Source organism: Trichomycterus rosablanca, chromosome 11, assembly GCF_030014385.1.
Source record: "Trichomycterus rosablanca isolate fTriRos1 chromosome 11, fTriRos1.hap1, whole genome shotgun sequence".
In the NCBI taxonomy this organism is placed as follows: Eukaryota; Metazoa; Chordata; class Actinopteri; order Siluriformes; family Trichomycteridae; genus Trichomycterus; species Trichomycterus rosablanca.
Window position 1 is genome coordinate 30,839,663 of NC_085998.1, and position 23,098 is coordinate 30,862,760.

The 23,098-nt window shown below is 38.0% G+C and overlaps 1 protein-coding gene across 3 annotated transcripts in view; it reads left to right on the plus strand.

Annotated features, from left to right (window-relative positions):
• Positions 1–12,050: 12,050 nt before the first annotated feature.
• znf423 (zinc finger protein 423) overlaps positions 12,051–23,098 on the plus strand; it is a 245,230-nt gene continuing 234,182 nt past the window's right edge. For all 3 annotated transcript variants that reach the window (XM_063004163.1, XM_063004165.1, XM_063004164.1), the window contains exon 1: positions 12,051–12,841. In XM_063004163.1, coding sequence (XP_062860233.1) covers positions 12,802–12,841 — 40 coding nt within the window. In that variant the 5' untranslated portion in view covers positions 12,051–12,801. The remainder of the gene's footprint in view (positions 12,842–23,098) is intronic.

Sequence of the window (23,098 nt, forward strand, 5' to 3'; positions counted from 1 at the left end):
ATAAACAAATGTGTACATAAGTGCATGTGAATATTTATAAATTGATATAGACTGTATATGTTTATGGGTGTATGTGAATTTGTGTATCAGTGTATGCTTTGAATATGAATCAGAGTCTGTTTTGAATGTGTTTGTACATGAGTGTATATGTGTACAAATGTACTGATGATACACAGTGCCAGCGTGTGGGTGAACATCTTTAGTGGAGCATGTTTTACAGCTGTTTGTCTCTCCAGCCTCTGCTCACAGACGCTCGGCCGCAGCTGTGAAGAATCCATCAAGACTCAAAAGTAATGGAGGCCTGGTTCTGCTTCATTTCACCAGCTGAGAGGTGTTGATTGGAGCTTTTTTAGTGGGAAGAAAAGAGAAAAACAACCCCACTACAGCTGATGAATGCCTTCGGAGATAGAGAGATTACAACAGACATAGAGAGACAGATAACATGTTTCCACTGCACTCGGGTCTGAATGAAAAACAGACGCGTTTTATCCCCGTCGTTTATTATAGTCCGCCGCCACAATGGCACGCCGTCCAAACAAAGTGCTTTTCTGAATCCTCGCCTCTCCGCAGAGCCGTACAGTCGCCGTCCCTGCACAACTGGATATCAATCAAAATGTATCACTATGAATATACTTGTTGTTGTCGTGTTAGAATTCGCGGCTACCCGGGTCGGCTCTAAATGCGACGTGCTGCATTGTTAGCGGAGCCGCACACTGTGCTTAGGTGCGCCGCTGTGAGTGAGATCTTCATTAGAAACCTTCAGCTCTCCGCGAACCCCCCTTGCCATCCTTAGAATGTAAGGATCTGTGCCAGATACCCACTTTAACAGCCAAACATGTTGATAATTAAAGCACTGTATTTGAGAGGTGTTATCACAACAATTAACAGCAAAAATGTAGGGTATGAAAGGGTGCCTCGGAACGTGTGGCTTCCTTTTTCCTTGATCATAAATCGTAGATCCGTCACAATTTTCTAAACACTGATTAATGGAAAGCATCGCCTGTCTTTGAAGGAAAACATATTTCTCCTACTTTTGTCAATCCTCCCGACTCTCCCTTCGCCCTCCCCCTTTTCCTTCCCCGAAGTTGGCTGGCTCTGGCCTCGTTCCGTAGCAGCGGCTGAATATCCGGCAAGGCCCCCATGCACAATGAGCTTTAATTGGGTTAAGTTTGTCCGCTACAGATAACATTTCTCTTTCTGCAGAGAATAAAGCAAATTGCTGGCACTAATGGCACTGTTTAATGTAGCTCTTTTTATTATGGATGGAGGAAATTAGGATGAGACTCCCTACAGAGAGCTGATGTCGTGGGAGCGGGTGCATTGTTGCAGCTCATCAGGAAGGCATTTTCACCGGAGCGCCGGTCCTCGTCGCTTTACTCTTTCCTTCTTTCTCTTTTCATTATATTGTATTAAACAGAAAAACAAAACTTACTGATCAAAACCCCTTTAAAATTCAACCTCATTTGAAGATCTTCCCTCATTTAAAGAAGTTCGGAACCTGACGTTTTCTGTTTACTACCCTAAGTCTATAAAGCTGGTGTTTCTTTTGTCTACGACTGGGGCAAGAGCCAGAATGGGGTACAAAAAGAGGAGGAGGGGAATTGCTATTGAGGTTTTGGCACGAGACCCGGTAAGCCGAAATTACCCTCTTTGTAAACAAGTCGCATTGAAAGCGTGTGTGCCCACTTTAAAGCCGGGGCCGACCTCCGAGCCTGGGACGGTGAAACCGGGACAGGAGACGAGCCGCAGTAAAAGTGTAGTGATGAGTGTGGGGATAATCAGCCACTGATGGAGCAGAGGGGACAGTAAGTGAAGTGGAGCGCTCAGCCCCAATCTGTGCCTCGTCTGCTACTGTCGTGGTCGGGTCGGACGTGAGGCAGCGGGGTTGGTTCCCTGGCTGTCCACAGCATCACAATAACAATTTAATAGGATAGGATAGGATAAAAAAAATTACATTGTCTTAATGACGCACTGAAATTCCTCCCGATTCCTTGAATGGTTTAATGATATTATGCACTGTAGAGGGAGAAATTTGCAAATTCCTTTCCAATCTTTCCTTGAGGTTCATTGTTTTTAAACATTTTAATCATTTTTTCACACATTTGTTGACAAACTGGAGATCCCTTGATCATCTTTGCTCATCAAAGACTCAGCCTTTCCTGGATGTTGCTTTTATACCAAACCATGATTACAATCACCTGTTGACATCACCTGTTTAAAATCGCATCATTATTTATTTTTTTCACCTCATTACTAGCCCTAGATTTGGCAGCGTGATCTAGGTATTGTGGATGTAGTTTCACATGACTGAACTTGATGTTGGAACTGATGTGGAACTGTATCCTGCTTTTTTATAGCAGATCACTGACTTCTTTTGAATAGTCTGATTATAGATAGATAGATAGATAGATAGATAGATAGATAGATAGATAGATAGATAGATAGATAGATAGATAGATAGACAGACAGACAGACAGACAGACAGACAGATAAATGAGTAGACAGACAGACAGACAGACAGATAAATGAGTAGACACAGACAGACAGACAGACAGACAGACAGATAGATAGACAGACTAGATATTTGACAGATACATAGACATAGACATAGACAGACAGACAGACAGACAGACAGACAGACAGACAGACAGACAGACAGACAGATAGATAGATAGATAGATAGATAGATAGATAGATAAATGAGTAGATAGACAGACAGACAGACAGATAGACAGACAATATATTTGATAGACAGACAGACAGACAGACAGATAGACAGACAGACAGACAGACAGACAGATAGACAGACAGACAGACAGACAGACAGACAGACAGACAGACAGACAGACAGACAGACAGATAGATAGATAGATAGATAGATAGATAGATATACAAGATATTTGATAGACAGACAGACAGACAGATAGATAGATAGATAGATAGATAGATAGACAGACAGACAGACAGACAGACAGACAGACAGATAGCTTTAAAGCTTTAATGTTTTATAGATAAGTTGGAAAAAACCTTCCACTCTCACTCACTAAGGTAAAAATGCTTTCTCATTCGAGAGTGTAAAGCACTCACACATGCTTTTGCTTTGCAGTATTTAAACCGGTTATGTCTAATCATTTCCTATAAAAATAGTGTATCTAGGACAAAAGCAGTGAGATGTATCATTGTGGAGGTGGGACCTGGTAGGGTTGGCGTGAGTTCAACAGAACATACTGTAACAGAACAGAGCGAAACTGCTGTAGGCAACATAAATATAACATGAACTCCCCAGGCTGGTGACAGTACAATGAGGGAGTGTTTAAGAGGGCTTTCTGGGGCTTCAGCTAACATGGCCACCAGCCGTCCAGGAACACGGGTCAGAAGAAGAAGATGTAGAAAGCTTGTGATGCGATTGATAAATATTTTCATTTATTAGTTCACTCATCTGGGTGGCTTGATGGGTAGCACTGTTGCCACACAGCAAGAAGGTCCTGGGTTTAATTCCCAAGTAAATTGGTCTGGGTCCATTGTGTGTGGATTTTGCATGTTCTTCTGTGTCTGTGAGGGTTTCCTCTCACAGTACAAAGTCAAGCTAAGTGTAGATACTAAAATTGCCCTTAGATGTGTGTGTTACGGTGTGTATGTGTTTATGTGTATATCTGCCCTGCAATGGTGCCCTGTCCAGGGTGTGCCTGTGTGCCTTGTGCCCATTGAGAGCTGGGATAGTCTCCAACACCCCTCGCAACCCTGATTAGTATAAGCAGCCCCATACGCAACAAACTGTGATGCATTGTGTATTCTGACACCTTTCTATCAGAACCAGCATTAACTTCTTCAGCTATTTGAGTTACAGTAGCTCATCTGTTGGATCGGACCACACAGGCCAGTCTTCGCTCCCCACGTGCATCAATGAACCTTGGCCGTCCATGACCCTGTCGCTGGTTTACCACTGTTCCTTCCTTGGACCACTTTTGATAGATACTGACCACTGCAGACCGGGAACACCCCACAAGAGCTGCAGTTTTGGAGATGCTCTGACCCAGTCGTCTAGCCATCACAATTTGGCCCTTGTCGAACTTACTCAAATCCTCAAACACATCAACTTTGAGGATAAAATGTTCACTTGCTGCCTAATATTTCCCACCCACTAACAGGTGCCGTGATGAAGAGATAATCAGTGTTATTCACTTCACCTGTCAGTGCTCATAATGTTATGCCTGATTGGTGTATATGGAAATTAATCACATTCTATACCTTTCTGTTCTATTCTAGGAAGTTTTGTGTATCTGTGGGAACTTGTGCTCATTAAGATAAAACAGCATTTGTGCAGTTAGGCTCTGATGTTGAATGAATCAGGCCTTCCTCACAATCAGTGTTCCAATTAATTCCAGAGTATTCAGTTTAGGTCAGGTCTTATCAACCCTAAACAATTGCCAAAAACTATTTACTTATATAATTGATTTAAAATACCTGTTAGTAATGACTAGGGCTGGCTCGATACCACTTTTTTAATGTCCGATACCAATCCGATACCATCATTTCTCCTCTCAAACAACTAAGCAGTAATAATACATGTCTCAATGCACCATGGTTAAACTAGCTATCTAAATAACAATGCTCAGACTGTGAAACAAATATTCTAAAGTAATAAATACAGAACCTACAACATCACACTTATGCAAAACTGCTGTTTTTATTTTCACTTTTACACACAGAACATTTAGCGGCATTTTTTATTTTACTTACTGTTGTTCACGTGACACGTCTCGCTTTACGGTGTGTCGTCCAAAGTGTCTTCGATTGGAAGATGTGGATGTCAATCAAACGCGATGGACCAATTAGAACTGACGCTGAGTTGAGATTTTCCGTTAAAGTTCTGTCACGTTTTTAGATGATTAAAAACCAAAGCGCGCTTATTAAAAAACCCTGCTGGATTTTGAAGAGGACGTCTGTGGGGGAAACACTAATGGATTAATCATTGAGGATGTGAGATATCTCCAAGCCGGGACAGGATAGGTTTTTTTTTATCTCAGGTGAGCGATTTATCATTTATGAAGTGTTTTTATTGTGTATAAACAGTGTTTTTAGATGTGGCAGTAGTAGATGATTTTTTAAAATACTAAAAGTTTAAGAAGATCAGTGTGTCTTAATTTCTGAATGGCTGTTGCGGATGTTGTAGATCAGTTGCCGATCAGTTGCCGAGTGAGCTGGCAATAAACAGCACTCTGCTGGAACGTATCTTCATGCTTTACACACAAACAATGGCCTTATTTACATTAAGTGTTATTTACATTAAGCAACAGTATCGGGTTATTTGGGCCAATATCGGGCTGATATAGATACAGAGTATCGGATCGGTGCCAGCCCTAGTAATAAGTGTTGCTGAAACACTTGAACTCAAAAATAATAAATAATTAATTATTGTGTCAACGTATTGGTGGCTATATAGTGTAACTAACAAGCCAGAGATTTTAAATGTGTCCAATTTGACCTTTTATACGTACATTGGGTCTATGTCAACTTGTCGTTTTATAAGCCTGCATACAACGAATAAAATGTATTCCTTTTCATACACATGTAGCTGTTTTATAAACCTTTAGTCCTAAAAGAATGGAAAAAGAAGCAAATCCATGAGGAGATGACAGAGGGTGTAATCGCTTGCTATGTGATTTAACAATGCAGTTTTTCATCTCATTCACAACCCGTTCTGTCCTTGACCCTTAAGAAGCTTGTAATGCGGCCTATTTCTCCTCTTTTGTATGAATCCAGAAGAAAAAAAGCAGACACCGCAGCAAGGTTCACCCTTTTATGCCCACAGGCCCCTTATCTCTCTGGGACTCCGGTACAGGAGGGGCGACTTCAGACGAGACCAAGAACCTCGGCGGTGGGGGGTCTATTTGAAAGGCCCCTCTGCGGCCTGGCAGGAGGACTGAGGCCCAATCTAAGGGACACCCCTGTTGACCGAGCGCACAGAGTTAGTAAACCCACAGAGTTATCCATGACAACGGACGGATCAACGGTTCGGTCAAAGACCGAAGAGGCGAGAACAAAGGCCTGGTGCGATTTAGCACATTTCTTTACTTTGCATTTGCCAAACATGTCCTTTCTCTATCTGTCCGTGAAGTAATGATGTCTCATACTGCGGATGACCAGGCAGACGGATGCTGGGAGGATTTTGGCTATGGCCATGTTGGGTTCCTGAGAGCAAAGGCATAAATCTTCTCATCAGCTTTAAGGTCATCCTTCAGGGTTTTTGTTATTAAAAACATCCCCATGTGAGGACATCACGGTGCCTGGATGTACTGCACAACCTGCATGAATTCCTACATCCACACTGGCATGGATGTGCCATTAAAATGAAAAAAATACACCCACTCTCATGCATACCACCTTATTAGATAGTATTGGATTACAGATATTGTGCACATTTCTAATGTAAGATTACAAGGTTTCTATTTTTATAAGCCTTGTAGTTTAGAGAATATATAATTTTAACCCATACACACTGTATACAGTGTATCACAAAAGTGAGTACACCCCTCACATTTCTGCAGATATTTAAGTATATCTTTTCATGGGACAACACTGACAAAATGACACTTTGACACAATGAAAAGTAGTCTGTGTGCAGCTTATATAACAGTGTAAATTTATTCTTCCCTCAAAATAACTCAATATACAGCCATTAATGTCTAAACCACCGGCAACAAAAGTGAGTACACCCCTTAGTGAAAGTTCCTGAAGTGTCAATATTTTGTGTGGCCACCATTATTTCCCAGAACTGCCTTAACTCTCCTGGGCATGGAGTTTACCAGAGCTTCACAGGTTGCCACTGGAATGCTTTTCCACTCCTCCATGACGACATCACGGAGCTGGCGGATATTCGAGACTTTGCGCTCCTCCACCTTCCGCTTGAGGATGCCCCAAAGATGTTCTATTGGGTTTAGGTCTGGAGACATGCTTGGCCAGTCCATCACCTTTACCCTCAGCCTCTTCAATAAAGCAGTGGTCGTCTTAGAGGTGTGTTTGGGGTCATTATCATGCTGGAACACTGCCCTGCGACCCAGTTTCCGGAGGGAGGGGATCATGCTCTGCTTCAGTATTTCACAGTACATATTGGAGTTCATGTGTCCCTCAATGAAATGTAACTCCCCAACACCTGCTGCACTCATGCAGCCCCAGACCATGGCATTCCCACCACCATGCTTGACTGTAGGCATGACACACTTATCTTTGTACTCCTCACCTGATTGCCGCCACACATGCTTGAGACCATCTGAACCAAACAAATTAATCTTGGTCTCATCAGACCATAGGACATGGTTCCAGTAATCCATGTCCTTTGTTGACATGTCTTCAGCAAACTGTTTGCGGGCTTTCTTGTGTAGACTTCAGAAGAGGCTTCCTTCTGGGGTGACAGCCATGCAGACCAATTTGATGTAGTGTGCGGCGTATGGTCTGAGCACTGACAGGCTGACCCCCCACCTTTTCAATCTCTGCAGCAATGCTGACAGCACTCCTGCGCCTATCTTTCAAAGACAGCAGTTGGATGTGACGCTGAGCACGTGCACTCAGCTTCTTTGGACGACCAACGCGAGGTCTGTTCTGAGTGGACCCTGCTCTTTTAAAACGCTGGATGATCTTGGCCACTGTGCTGCAGCTCAGTTTCAGGGTGTTGGCAATCTTCTTGTAGCCTTGGCCATCTTCATGTAGCGCAACAATTCGTCTTTTAAGATCCTCAGAGAGTTCTTTGCCATGAGGTGCCATGTTGGAACTTTCAGTGACCAGTATGAGAGAGTGTGAGAGCTGTACTACTAAATTGAACACACCTGCTCCCTATGCACACCTGAGACCTAGTAACACTAACAAATCACATGACATTTTGGAGGAAAAATGACAAGCAGTGCTCAATTTGGACATTTAGGGGTGTAGTCTCTTAGGGGTGTACTCACTTTTGTTGCCGGTGGTTTAGACATTAATGGCTGTATATTGAGTTATTTTGAGGGAAGAATAAATTTACACTGTTATATAAGCTGCACACAGACTACTTTTCATTGTGTCAAAGTGTCATTTTGTCAGTGTTGTCCCATGAAAAGATATACTTAAATATCTGCAGAAATGTGAGGGGTGTACTCACTTTTGTGATACACTGTATATACTGATCAGCCATAACATTAAAACCACCTCCTTGTTTCTACACTCACTGTCCATTTTATCAGCTCCACTTATTATTATTATTAGGTATTATTTAGGTGGTGGATCATTCTCAGCACTGCAGTGACACTGACATGGTGGTGGTGTGTTAGTGTGTGTTGTGTTGGTATGAGTGGATCAGACACAGCAGCGCTGCTGGAGTTTTTAAATACCATGTCCACTCACTGTCCACTCTATTAGACACTCCTACCTAGTTGGTCCACCTTGTAGATGTAAAGTCAGAGACGATCGCTCATCTATTGCTGCTGTTTGAGTTGTTCATCTTCTAGACCTTCATCAGTGGTCACAGGACACTGCCCACGGGGCACTGTTGGCTGGATATATTTTTGGTTGGTGGACTATTCTCAGTCCAGCAGTGACAGTGAGGTGTTTAAAAACTCCATCAGTGCTACTGTGTCTTATCCACTCATACCAGCACAACACACACTAACACACCACCACCATGTCAGTGTCACTGCAGTGCTGAGAATGATCCACCACCCAAATAATACCTGCTCTGTGGTGGTCCTGTGAGAGTCCTGACCATTGAAGAACAGCATGAAAGGGGGCTAACAAAGTATGAAGAGAAATAGATGGACTACAGTCAGTAATTGTAGAACTACAAAGTGCTTCTATATGGTAAGTGGAGCTGATAAAATAGACTGAGTGTAGAAACAAGGAGGTGGTTTTAATGTTATGGCTGATCAGTGTATATACAGTTTATTCACGTTATATTTACATATAATGTATTTTAGCTTTTACTAATATATATACTGTATATCAAAAAGAGGATTTTTTATAGGTTAGTACAGTCATTCATCACTGCTGTGACCTGGGTTGGACTCTTAGTGTGTCTCTGGTGTGAACGGATGGAAAAGATTAGAAGGCAAAAGTATTTAGACGCTACAAATAAATAAGATTACCTTGTAGTAAAGCCAATACAGTTTTAATATGTTCACGCCAATTAAGTTTTTTCAGCATTTAGTTCTTATTTTATGCATTTCTTTTATATAAACAGACCTGCTTATGCTTCCAGTGTTACTAGGGTCTTGTTTGTTTTGTTTGTTTGAATGCACTACGTTAAGTGTTGTTCTCCAGATTAAATTTCTTGAGTATTTTACACTAAATGGCCAAATGTCCCTGGGTGTAAGTTGGTAAATAAATGAATAAATAACTGATGCCCTGTAATTCACTAGCATCACATCCAAGATGTATTTTTTACTTACTTCCAGTGTGTGTGGGGACATTAGTGTAGGGTTTCTAATTTAATTTATAGCATTACATAGGGACAGTGGCAGCCTAGTGGGTAGAGCTTTGGACAATCAACTGTAAGGTTCAGAGTTCGAATCCCAACTTTGCCATGCAGCCACTGTTGGGCCCTTGAGCAAAGCCCTTAACCCTCTCTGATCCAGGGGCGCCGTATAGTGGCTGACCCTGCGATCTGACCCCAGCTTCCAAAAACAAGCTGGGATATGTGAAGAAAGAATTTAGTTGTACTGTACATCTGTATATTTATATATAACAAATAGGCATTCTATTCTATTCTATTCTATTCTATTCTATTCTATTGCTGGATTATCAAAATTATAATATATTTCTTACAGAATAATAATAAAAAACACTAAATACATTTATTTCAAATAAACGTTTTGTTCTGTTTTTTCCGTGTCGGATTAAGTTAATTTACCAAAAGGAGAACCTGTTATGACTGTTTTCACGTTACCCTTTTACCAGAGATGCCGATAACCATGGAGGGGACTGTATAACTACACAGATGTGAGATTTTAAAGAAGAAATTATGAGATTGATATGCTCAGCTCAATGTAAAAGCACATACTTGTTTGCTTCTTTAACGACTTGAAAATAAATCTTGAATTTCTTGATACTGTTTTTGTTTATTACTTTTTAAGTGGATATGATAGAACACAGCACTGACATTATAAAAATTCTTCTGAAATACTGAAGATGACCACTTTTCTTATGTATGTTATAACTTGTAATATTAACTTCAAATAAATAATTTCTGATTATTACTTATTAGAAAAATATTAGAATTACATATGAAAATATAAGTTTATGTAATTTTTTATCATATATGGCTCATTGTGTAACTGAAAAATATATTCTTGGTAAAAATGTGGACACACTGGTTATGTTAAAAAGGAGAACAAAATGTTTTTCTTTTAACAGACACACGTTTGATCTGATTAGTCTATCACACGTATTGATCATAAAAATGCAATTATACAGAAATACTATATTATAATAATAAAGACCTTCCAACCAACCTATGTGTAGTTCCCAAGGTTCCTTTTCCTTGTGTGTGTGTATATTTACATGATTTCAAGTTTACTGTCTGGCTGTTTTGTCTTTACAGCATATCGGTTACAAATGTATGCCAACAACTTAATAATTGTTGATGTAGTCCCTGCTGAGCCGTGCCTGCCTGAGTATCATCAGATTATTAACTTACTAAAGTTTGTGATTTGCGTAACAGTAAAATTCTCTAGTTTTGATTTCCAATTTAGTTCAACCTATTCTATTAAACAGTTTTGAAAATAAATACAATGATGTTAGAAATATGAAATAGGAAAATTATATTAAAATGAAACAACTAAATGATGTCGATTTGACAAACTAAATATTTTCTAGTTGATTTAATGCATTTGTATTTATGTGAAACCAATGTCCATAATTAAGTGAAATCAATGAAATCCCTCAAGAAACACAAGGAAAGTAAATTATTTTGCCCCTTCGTGTATATAAATAAATATGTGAATGTGTGATGCCCTGCAATGGATTTGCACCCTAGACAGGATAGGTGCCTTCTGAGTGGTGCCATATACCGACCACGACCCTAACCAATGTGAAGCAGTAGTGAAAATTTATTATCAAATATGTTAAGAAATGAACTATAATTATAACTGAATAATAATTATTTAAATGGTAAGGAGGGTGGCACAGTGGCTGAATGGGTAGCACTGTCACCTCACAGAAAGTAAGGCCTGGGTTTGATTTCCAGGTGGAGTGGTCTGGGTCCTTTTTGTGTATAGTTTGCATGTTCTTCTACAGTCCAGAGACATGCAGTCAGATTAATTGGAAACACTAAAGCCCTCCTAGGTATACGTGTTGGTATGATTGTGTGTGTAAATGTGTGTTTGCCCTGTGATGGACTGGTGACCTGTTCGGGGTGTTTCCTTCATTTTGCCCAATGAATAGGACCAACCGGATCCCTGAATTAGATAGATAGATGGATGGATGGATGGATGGATCTACAGATAAACAGAAACTAAAAATAGCAGTGGTAAAGATAAGATAAGGCAGTGGTAAAGCAGATAATAAATGAATGAATGATGGGGAATATTCAAGTATGTGACTCATTAAATTTACTTGATTTAATGGACATCAGTTGCACTTGAATACAATATGTATCACATAATAATTCTAGTTGTTCTTTATTCTTGTGGAGCTGATGTCCACAATTGAATCAGTTCAATTGATATTTTGGTGTACATGCAGCATAGTAAATAATAAATAAAAATAGCATTCTTTAAGCTTGTAGGCGAGATGCTGGACTAATTCCAAGCCGGTGTAAAAAAAAAAAGAGTGCAAAGACCGAAAGAAAAAGAGCTCAGAATCAAGTGCGTCTTTTTTGCGAGTTTTCTAAAGATGCGCGTTTTTGGCCGCGAGCCGAATGATTGCGCGCGCCGACTTCAGGCTGCAGTTTCCACGCGCGACCATTGCTCGGTGCTGTTGTCTCTCTCTCCGCCTCGTGTGCATATATGTGTGTGTGTGTGTGTGTGTGAGTGTATGTATGTGTGTGTGTACTGAAGCCCAGGCTGTGCGGAGCTCCCTGCGGGATCGGAGCGCTCCCCCGCCGGGACCCTACTCTCACATCCTCCCTGCTGGGACACGGGGCTACAGTTCCAGCCAAGCCTGCGCTTTATTATGTGTGTGTGCGCCGCAGCCCCGCCAGCATTCGGATCGGGAGGCGGAGGGAAGACCAGAGTCAGGACAAAGAAGAAAAGGGAGAGAGCAAGACGGCTTTAGCGCTCAACGCTTACGGCTCTTTACGGAGGCAGTTTTTAAAAGAAAAGAAGGAAAACATTTTTTTTTCAGGTGAGAGGAAGAAAATGCTGCCTTTAGAGATGCCTTCCTAAAATAAACAGCGCGAGTGTTCGGATCGGAGCGTATTAAACCTCCAGCGGACCACGCGGTGACTGGAACGGACACCAAATCACAAATTGCTGGTTATTTTGTGCCAGGTTGGTGCATCAGTAAGACGCGTTGGCACCTTTTTACCCGGCTTCTTTATTTACTAATCCTGTAATAACTCCGGCTGCTCATTTTAAACTCGCCGGCTGTTACGAAAGGAAAAAAACGGCGCACAGTGAGCAATCTACAGGTTGAAATCAGGCGCGCAAAGTTGCAAAAGCGCACGACTATCTCCTCGCCATTGCTCTCTACCCTCTCCTGCGACTGGCACACACAGCCTAACCAAGTTGCCGCATTGCAACAGGCAAATCGAGTGGAAGAAAAGTCCCAGCTCGTAGCCTATGACTGTTTGCGAGAAAAAGGACAAGAAGGTGATCGAAGCAGCACACCGACGCAGAGATGTCCAGGCGCAAGCAGGCCAAGCCGCGCTCCGTTAAAGGTAAGCGCTTTTTCTTGTACACAACCGTTCAGCATGACCAATAAGATTTCACAGCTAAACTGGCGCGCAGTGTGAACCGCAAAGATTTTATTTCCAGGCTAACAATGGAAGGATTGTGTGTTCAAGATGTGTAGTCTAAAGGATTGAGTTATTTACAGCAAAAGGTATAAATTAAGTTCTGCGAAAATTTAGTCATTGAACGCGCGGCAGACTGGAATCACCCAGCCTTAGTTCTGCGAAAATTTAGTCATTGAACGCGCGGCAGACTGGAATCACCCAGCCTTACTTCTAAAGGAAAATATCATTGACCTAAAAACATAAGACATAATCTTTAAAGTTTGGATTTAACACCAGGTTCTGCAGGTTCTGGATTTATTTTAACTCTGTATACTTGTATTACAAGTTTAATTGACACTGGGGATTAGATGGATAGATGGATAGATAGATAGATTTTATTGATCCCGAAGGAAATTAAAGCCCCAGTAGCATAATACAACAAATAATTAACAAAACAAAAGCAACCAGAAAAACTAGAACTGAGTATTTCTTGTATTTTACATAAAATGGATAACTGGTAACTGTAATGACTATGCATGAGGTATAGTTCCAGTGTAAAGATTAAATAGTAATTAAATTATTAAATAGTAAAGTGACATGTGACAATGTTGCACAATGAGGCCAATATAGCCATATATATATACAGTACATACACATATATACACATATACATACATATAGACATATGCAAATACATACACATATATACATTTGCACATGCATGTGCATACAAGTACGTACACACATGGCTACTACTACAACATGGTCGTGATTGAGCACCAAAACCAGAGTTAATTTAAATATATATGTAATTTCCACATTAACGTCAATTCGATTTAGATTGTAGCTTACTTATATTACTAAAAAGTACATTTAATGTAATATTTTTGTAGTACAGGCAGTGCATGTCTTATTTTTTATTATTTATTTACCAGTGATTTTAATCATAGCTCATAGACATGTTCTTCACTTTTTAAACCAATAATCCACTGGACCTTGTTCACTGATTTGGATTCTTGACTTTGCAACTTATTGTACTTTTATTCCATATGAATGTCCAGTATGCACTTATTTTAGATGCATGACCCCATCTAAACATTTGTACCAAATTTCGATTGGGTAGTTTCCTTACTTGGGTGGTGTTTTGAGGGATCACGAACCTGGTCTGACGAATGATTTTGCACTTGGCACACACTTACCCTATGGCAAGCAGATGGGCACTGGGGTGGCCATGTGGCCCAGTATGGGGAACCCTCCCCCCCATTAATAACTCAGGTTTTGTTCTAATTAATGGATACAATCTGTAATGATTCACCGAGGGCGGGTCACTGGCTACGAGAAACAAATTGCAGTTATTTTTGGACACGTGAGTTAATTGATTCAGGGTCATGAAAGTGCCATAAAGATGAGTAATAACAGATGTAAACTTAGTTGGTACCTGAGTTTTGAATCCACAGCAGTTTAACACAGAATGACAGCGAGAAATAAAGTCAGCATTATGGTATGAGTGAAGAAGAGAAAATGATACAGCACATATGTATTTTATTAAACCTGCATTATGGTGCTTTAAGGATTTGTAAAGCTTTTTGACTGATATGTTCTTGCATTTCATAGTTGTGTGGTGCAGATAAATGGCAAAAATACAAACATTCATGTAATATTGAAGTAGTTCCCAGGGTTGTGATGTGATCCTACTGTGACATCTATAACACTGAGTTCAGTTAGTTAAATGTTAAGTATATAAATATATAATAAGCTATAAGTGTTAGGCCTTTTAGGGAAACACATGCGTGGTACCATTAATTGTAAATGATTTAAAAAGAAACTCAGTATGATCTAAACAGTAGATAAATACTGTGAGTAGTTCCTAAATCAGCTAAACTGATGTTTGCTGTGTAAAGAGAGAGCTTAACCTCTCCACACTGACTGTCAAAATCTGCTAAGTGCACTGGACCTAGAATGTTTTGGCACTGTAAATGGACTGGCCTGACACAGTGGGTGCTTTCAGATAACCCATGCTTATATCAAGTCAGCGATGCACATCAGTCATGGGTCAATTACATATCTTGGCATAACCGGGGCATGGCTTTTCCCTATCTCAGACAAACACCTTGACTAGTGCTTGGCAATGTCAGAGGTCAGTCGGGCAAAGGAGGCACCAGCGGGTATGTTTGATTGTGTGTGGAATTATAAAAGATGGTGTAGTGTGTTACGCCATGCACTGAAGAATCTTGTTTAACAACTGTCAGATTATTACGTAAATTACAGATTAAGGAATAGATTTGGGTTCAAATTGAATTGTTATAGACAGACAGGCTAAAACAGTTCCTGTCATTTATTTGAACAGGGATTCGCCTAGTTCCTAATGCAAATAGCATTAAAAGCTATGATTATCAATGCTAATGAGGGAGAGATTTTGCTGCTGGGCTAAGAGATAGATGAGAGCGCGTGTGAGTGAAATAGAGAGAGCAAGCGGTGCTTATCAAAATATTATTCCTCCCAATTAATCCTGTTTTAATGCGTACGCGTGCAGCGCTTGGCCGCGGCGTTGCTGTTTCATATCTGCGCTTCTCCCTCGAGTGTTTCATGCATTATGTAGCGATGATTATTACTTAATTACACATTAATAAATCCCCTTTATTTGGAGGACATTAAGGAAGGACGAGTGCACACGACAGGCTCGGAGACACGGAGCCCCCATTTCCGTCTTTCTGCAGACTTGTTTACGCTCAATCACATCAGATCAGACCTTTAACCCAGTAAAGGAAGAAAACAGGGAAGTCAGGCTTGTGTTTATTTTGCTGAAGGAGTGAAGAACTAATGGTATTATTTCCACCTCACCTCCTCATGTTCTTCTCATAGGATGAGTTATTAATTACTAAAACGTGGATGGGAATGTACACTTAGAAAAAAAAAAGATCTATAGAAATGATACTTTTAGTTAGTTACACTTAAGAAGGCTTTTTTTTAAGTTAAAGAAATTGAATGCAATTTCTTGGCTGTAGGTTTTAAATCTTATACTTTCCGTCAATATCATCGTATTACATTTTTCTTTGAATTGATATGCAGAATTAAATAGCTTTTTAGTTAGGTTTATATATTTTTTTACTTTTTCTTATAAAAATTACAAAAAAACTAACTCACAAGCATCTAGTTAGCTAATAAATCTCTGTCAAACATGTCATTGTATGTATATTTTCTTTGCATTTGAAGTATTTCTAGAGTATAAGCTTTATTGCATGGATATTTAAAAAAATAATAATATTCATCAGTTGCTAAGCTATACTAGAATATCATCAATTTTACCCTTTTATAAAACAAATTATCTTGATGTAAATTAAAAAATAATAAATAATAAAAATAATAATAATAATATAAATAATAATAATAATAATAATAATAAATAATAATAATAATAATAAATAATAATTAATAGACTTATTTAACTCTTAATTCTATTGTTGTTGCTGTTACAGTACCCAAGCGTCCAATAAAATCAATATAAATGAATGTAAAAATCAAACATTAGTATAATACATTAATATAATATTAATTATATTATTAATATAATATATTAATACAATATTAATGATGTTATTATTAATATAATATATTGATATTAATATAATATAAATATAAAATAATCCTTAATTCCTTAATATGAATGCATTATTATGAAAAATTCATAATAAGTAATAAGTAAACTACTTTATATAAGTTTAGAGTTTTTTTTTCTTTTCTGTTTGAATTAATAATGACGGGGTCGATTTCTTTAATTAAAATGATCAAATAAATGACTTTGCATTTACACTATATGGTCAGAACATGTGAACACCTGAACAAAAACGTTTGACGTTCTACACTTCTACACATTCCATTACCAATATCATTGATATGTCGCTGTCTCATTAAGTATAGCGGCTGTTGTAGCCTAGCGGTTAAGGTACTAGATTAGTAAGCAGAAGGTTGCTTGTTCAAACCCCACCACTGCCAGGATGCTACTGTTGGGCCCTTGAGCAAGGTCTTTAACACTGAATTGCTTAGACCAGGGGTTTTCAACCTTGAGTACTTGTCTGGGGGGCGCGAGTGCCTGACCGGGGGGCGTGGCATTACGAGATGTTTTTACTTCTAAAACTAAAGCAATTCATTTTTCACCCACGGGAGACATATTTCATTAGTCTAACTGACCACGCACACACACACGCAGGTTTAATGTTATTCAGTTCAGTTTGAAAAAAACCCTTCAAAATAGGGCTAACAGTGAAGATAAACCGGTGACAAAAGCAACGACTGCTGTTATAGGACGTGTGTGTGTCTTTAAGAGAGATGCCCTGTTCACAGTAGTGATTCAGGAGTCGATTCATTTTAAGCGCAGCGTAAGTTTCTTTTCTCAGTCATCTCTCCGTTTTTACTGTTATAATGAATGTTGCGGTTGTAAATAAACACCAACTACTACAGAACATTTTGTGTTAGAACAAAGCTCAGGCTTAATTAAACTGGTTATTACCACAGAGCGGTAACCGAGTCAGATTCGTTCTGCCTGTGGAGCTAAACGTTTTCCGTCAGGCAGAGCAGATGATCCTGAACTAACCAACTTAGTAATTGATGCACTTTTGTCTCTGCTTGACTCTGTGAAGTAACGTTTTCTGCTCTCATCTACATCAAAAAGCAAGAACCGCTTACGACTTACCAAAGTGAACCACGAATTTATATAATGTGCTGATAGAATCGGCTTTGATGGGATCGGGCCGTATTATTTTGTTGTAATATTTTAAATCAGCAAAATTGCATCGTATGTATGATGTGCACAACGTTTATTACGTCATTTTAGCTTGTCAGAAGCTTTCTCTTTGGGGGGGGGTTCGTGGTCGGCACACGAAGGGGGGCGCATGTCCAAAAAGGTTGAAAACCCCTGGCTTAGACTGTATGCTGACAGAGTACTGTAAGTCGCTTTGGATAAAAGCATCTGCTAAATAGCGAACATGTAATGACCCCCCCCACCCCCCATCCTGCTGCCGTAACAGACTCCACTTTTAACAGAAAGCTTTCTACTGTCTGTCGGAATTTGTGCCTATAATACACTGTAATGTATCCCCTAGATTTTTAATGAGCTGTGATGGATTGGTTCTCGGTCCAGGGTATTCCTGCCTTGTGGCCAGTGTTACCTGGTGGAACCAGACTCACTGTGATCACCGTGATATCCATATAATTTAAAACTCCTTAATATGAAATTTTAAAAATAATAAGTAATAAATAAAATACAGGTTTGGGGTTTGTTTGTTATTGAATTAACAATGAAGGAGTCAATTTCTTTCATTAACATGGTCAAATAAATGGTTTTGCATTTACATTATATGGTCAAACCATGTGAACACCAGTTTGGCATTCTATTCTACTACCATAAGCATTGATATGTTAGCCCCCTCCCCTCCCTTCCCACTGCCGTAACAACCTCCAATTTTATCTGTGGGAATTTGTGAGGTCAAGTGCTGATTTGGGCCGAAAAAGCCTGGCTTACAATAGTCACTATAATGTATCCCTGAGATTTTTAATGAGCTGTGATGGATTGGTTCTCTGTCCAGGGTATTTCTGCCTTGTGGTCAGTGTTTCATGTGATCACCGTGATATTAATATAATATAAAACTCAATATCTAATTATAAAAATAATAAGTAATAATTAAAATACAAGTTTGGGGTTTGTTGGTGAAGGGGTCAATTTCTTTAATTAACATGGTCAAATAAATGATTTTGCATTTACAATATAGGGTCCAACCATGTGAAGACCAGTTTGGCATTCTATTTTACTAACATAAGCATTAATATTTAACCCCCCCCCCCTTTCATGAAAAAGAATGAAATAAAAAAGAGAACAGAAGTGTTTAGTGGTTAATGTCAGGGCTCGGTGCTGGGTCCGGAAACGCCTCTACATCAAACTTTATATACCTTTATGTGCATCTTTGTACACTAGCTTTGTGCACAAGGGTACATTCACTGTTGCCACAATGTTAAAACTGTATTTATTACTTTATATCATTATTTTTTAACTGTATGTGTGTAATGGCGAGAAATAGATTGAGGGATTTATATGATTATTTTTTAGTAGTTGTATGGGCATAGTTGGTATGGCAGGAAAAAAGGATCAAATAATTATGAGTGGTTTTGACATACTTGTGCCCACATGTTGTCCATATGTCATACTGTAAATTAAATGTGTCCTATAAAATTATGAAATATAACAAAAAATTTATAGTAAGTAATAACAAATGTAAATGCACATAGTATGTAATTATTGAGAGTTTTGTGTTGAGTTATGTGAGTACACAGAGTTCAGGTGGTTTCTGTGCAGCTAGTTCTTATTTCTTGGCTCAGCTAATAAAAACACTAAATGTTTTATCTACTCATAGCTACATAAATAAAAGTAAAAATAAAGAACGCTCATATAGAATTGTCCTCGACTTTTGGATTGTGCGTGTATGTGAAGAGCTGTCGGTAAAGATCTCATGGCTGACATCTCCTCGCCGTCTCTATACGACCATCTGGTTTCAGCATTTAGCGTTTTTATTGTTAGCTAGACTTTTGGCAGCCTTGACGTACTTTCATTGGTCAGAGGGCTGTTATAAAATGCTAAATTGCCTTAGCACAGAGCTACACGTAGCTACAGTCACACAAAGCTGTTTTTCATATTTGTAGTGATATCAGTTTTGTTTCCTGTACTTTGTTTGCTAGTTTAGCACAGAGCTACACATAGCTACAGTCACACAGAGCTGTTTTTCATATTTGTAGTGATATCAGTTTTGTTTCCTGTGCTCTGTTTGCTAGTTTAGCACAAAGCTACACATAGCTACAGTCACACAAAGCTTTTTTTCATATTTGTAGTGATATCAGTTTTGTTTCCTGCACTTTGTTTGCTAGTTTAGCACAGAGCTACACATACCTACAGTCACACAGAGCTGTTTTTCATATTTGTAGTGATATCAGTTTTGTTTCCTGTACTTTGTTTGCTAGTTTAGATACAGAGCTACACATAGCTAGTCACACAGAGCTGTTTTTCATATTTGTAGTGATATCAGTTTTGTTTCCTGTGCTCTGTTTGCTAGTTTAGCACAAAGCTACACATAGCTACAGTCACACAAAGCTTTTTTTCATATTTGTAGTGATATCAGTTTTGTTTCCTGCACTTTGTTTGCTAGTTTAGCACAGAGCTACGCATAGCTACAGTCACACAGAGCTGTTTTTCATATTTGTAGTGATATCAGTTTTGTTTCCTGTGCTTTGTTTGCTAGTTTAGCACAGAGCTACACATAGCTACAGTCACACAGAGCTGTTTTTCATATTTGTAGTGATATCAGTTTTGTTTCCTGCACTTTGTTTGCTAGTTTAGCACAGAGCTATGCATACCTAGTCACACAGAGCTGTTTTTTATATTTGTAGTAATATCAGTTTTGTTTCCTGCACTTTGTTTGCTAGTTTAGCACAGAGCTACACATAGCTACAGTCACACAGAGCTGTTTTTTATATTTGTAGTAATATCAGTTTTGTTTCCTGCACTTTGTTTGCTAGATTAGCACAGAGCTACACATAGCTACAGTCACACAAAGCTTTTATATATATATATATGACAATAAATAATCAAGAACATAAATTCCAGTACATTGAAATTATACTGTTTATATAAGGTAAACAGTCACAATAGTAGTTCAGATTAAAGTTTCATCACTTTGTTATATGCAATAAATGAGATGAATCAGAACTATCCAGCTTTTTATATCGACACTAAACTCTACCCTCATTTCTCAGGTAATGAAAGATGAGCAGGAAAGTTGATTTCTTAATTCTCACAGCGTGTTCACAGCATAAGCAGTTTGTTAAACAACTCTTAAAAGTATTTCATCAAGGCTAGAAGAAAATGTAATTATGCACAGTTTGACAGCAGTGGTGTTTTTCGTCCCCATTATAGTTGCAATCATGATGAGTGGTGTAGTTAAAAGTACAATTCTCTTGTTCTCTCTCTCTCTGTGTCTCTCTCTCTGTCTGTCACACACATACAGGTCAGTCTTTCCCTTTTGTCTTATTTATGTCAACAGCTATGGGGTGTAAACTGTAATTTTGCTGCCTCCAAAATTTTAGGCAACAGTACTGAAGTCTGAAATTTTAAAGATAGAACAGGTATATTAGTTTTTTTTTGACATGCTAAATTAATTAAATAATTAATTAACAAATGTTTATAGAATTTGTAAAGATATACTGTATAACAAAAGCAATTTACATTATATATAAATTTACACTATAAATAAATAAATCAAAATGTTTATCAACTTTTTTAATATTTAAAGTATAATTTAAAAATATACACTGTACTAACAAAAAAAACACAATATATAAATGTACACTATAATTACAAAAATAAATAAATAAATAAAAATGTTTATAGAATTAAAAAAAATACATAAAACCCAATGTAAAATATGTTGTACTTACAAAAAATACACTATATTTAAATATACATAAAAAAAATAAACAAAAATGTTTCTAGATATTTTTTAAAATTATTTAAAGCCCAATTAAAAATATACAGTACATTGTACTAACAAAAAAATTCACTATATATAAATTTACACTATGAATAAATAAATGAAGTGTTTATAGAATTATTTTTAAAAACATTTAAAGCCTAATTTAATTTAATACACATTGTCCTAACAAAAATTAATAAATAAAAAAAGTTTATAGAATCATTTTAAATAATTAAAGCCCAATTTAAATATACATTGTCTAACAAAAATACACTATTTACAAATCTACACTGTAAATAAAGGAATAAAATGTATATAGAATTTTTAAAAAACAGTTAATTCCCAATTAAAAAATATACATTGTACAAACAAAAAATACACTATATGTAAATGTACACTAAAAATACAAAAATAAATAAAAATGTTTATAGAATTTTTGAAATACTTAAAACCCAATTAAAAATATACATTGTACTACAAAAAGTGCACTATATATAAATTTACACTATAAATACATGAATAAATAAATAAATAAAAATGTTTACAGAATTTTTTATAAATATTTTAAGCCCAATTTAAAATATAGATTGTACTACAACAAGTGCACTACATATAAATTTACACTATAAATAAAATAAATAAATAAATAAAAATGTTTATAGATTTTTTTAAATATTTCAAACCCAATGGTAAATATATGTTGTACAAACAAAAATACACTGTATTTAAATTTACACTATAAATAAATAAAAATATTTTTAGAATTTTTAAAATTAAATTTAAAATATACATTTAAAATATAATAGAAATGTACACTACATATAAATTTGTACTATAAATTCATAAATACATTGATGATTTAGAAAAACTTTGAAAATGTGAAAACCGATTTGTTTTGATACTGGTACATTAGTGTGACCGCGCACGCGCACGTGTGTGTGTGTGGTAAGACTATAAAGATGGAGCTTGTTCTATGACATCTTAGACCCGACATTATTAAAAGTGAATATTGACATGGGTGCTTGATGGATCAGTGCTATTACAGTAACCCCCCTAAGATGGGATATTTCAGCGCCAAAGAGTTGGCATCTCTATGATGGGTGATGTGTCTGCCAGTCCCAAGTCCTTATCAGCAGCCCGCCTGCTAGTTTTTGTGGAAGGATCTGTCTTAATGCGCCATTGTAGAAGCTTAACCAAGCTTTATCAGTGTGCCTAGAATCAGTGGTCTGGAACCGTGGACTCACTCAGAATCCGCTCTGCACTTCGTTTCTCTTCTAAAGAGAAGGCGGCGATCTGGTGAGGGCCGCTATTAATTACTTTTGTGAGGCTGGAACACACTGTGCCCCCCTCTGGCCTGCCAACCATGTCTTCTCTAGTCCACGGGTCCCTACGGGGACTGGCCGCACTAAGACACGGTGCTCTGGAACCCGGATTGGGATGCTGCATGGGGCAGATTAAGATGTCCTGGAACACGACTGTGTGAAAGATTTAGAGCGAGTCTGCTCTACATCCTGCTCTAAATACATCCAAAACACTCTCATCAGAAGTGATCATGTGTGTTTTGGCTTTATGAGGCCATGTTACATATTCAGATGCATACAGGGGTGTGGAAATAGGTGTCTGTTTTTTGTTTTGGTAAAATGATGTGGTTTTATGTCCCAAAAAACACAAATGTAACTTTGTTTTA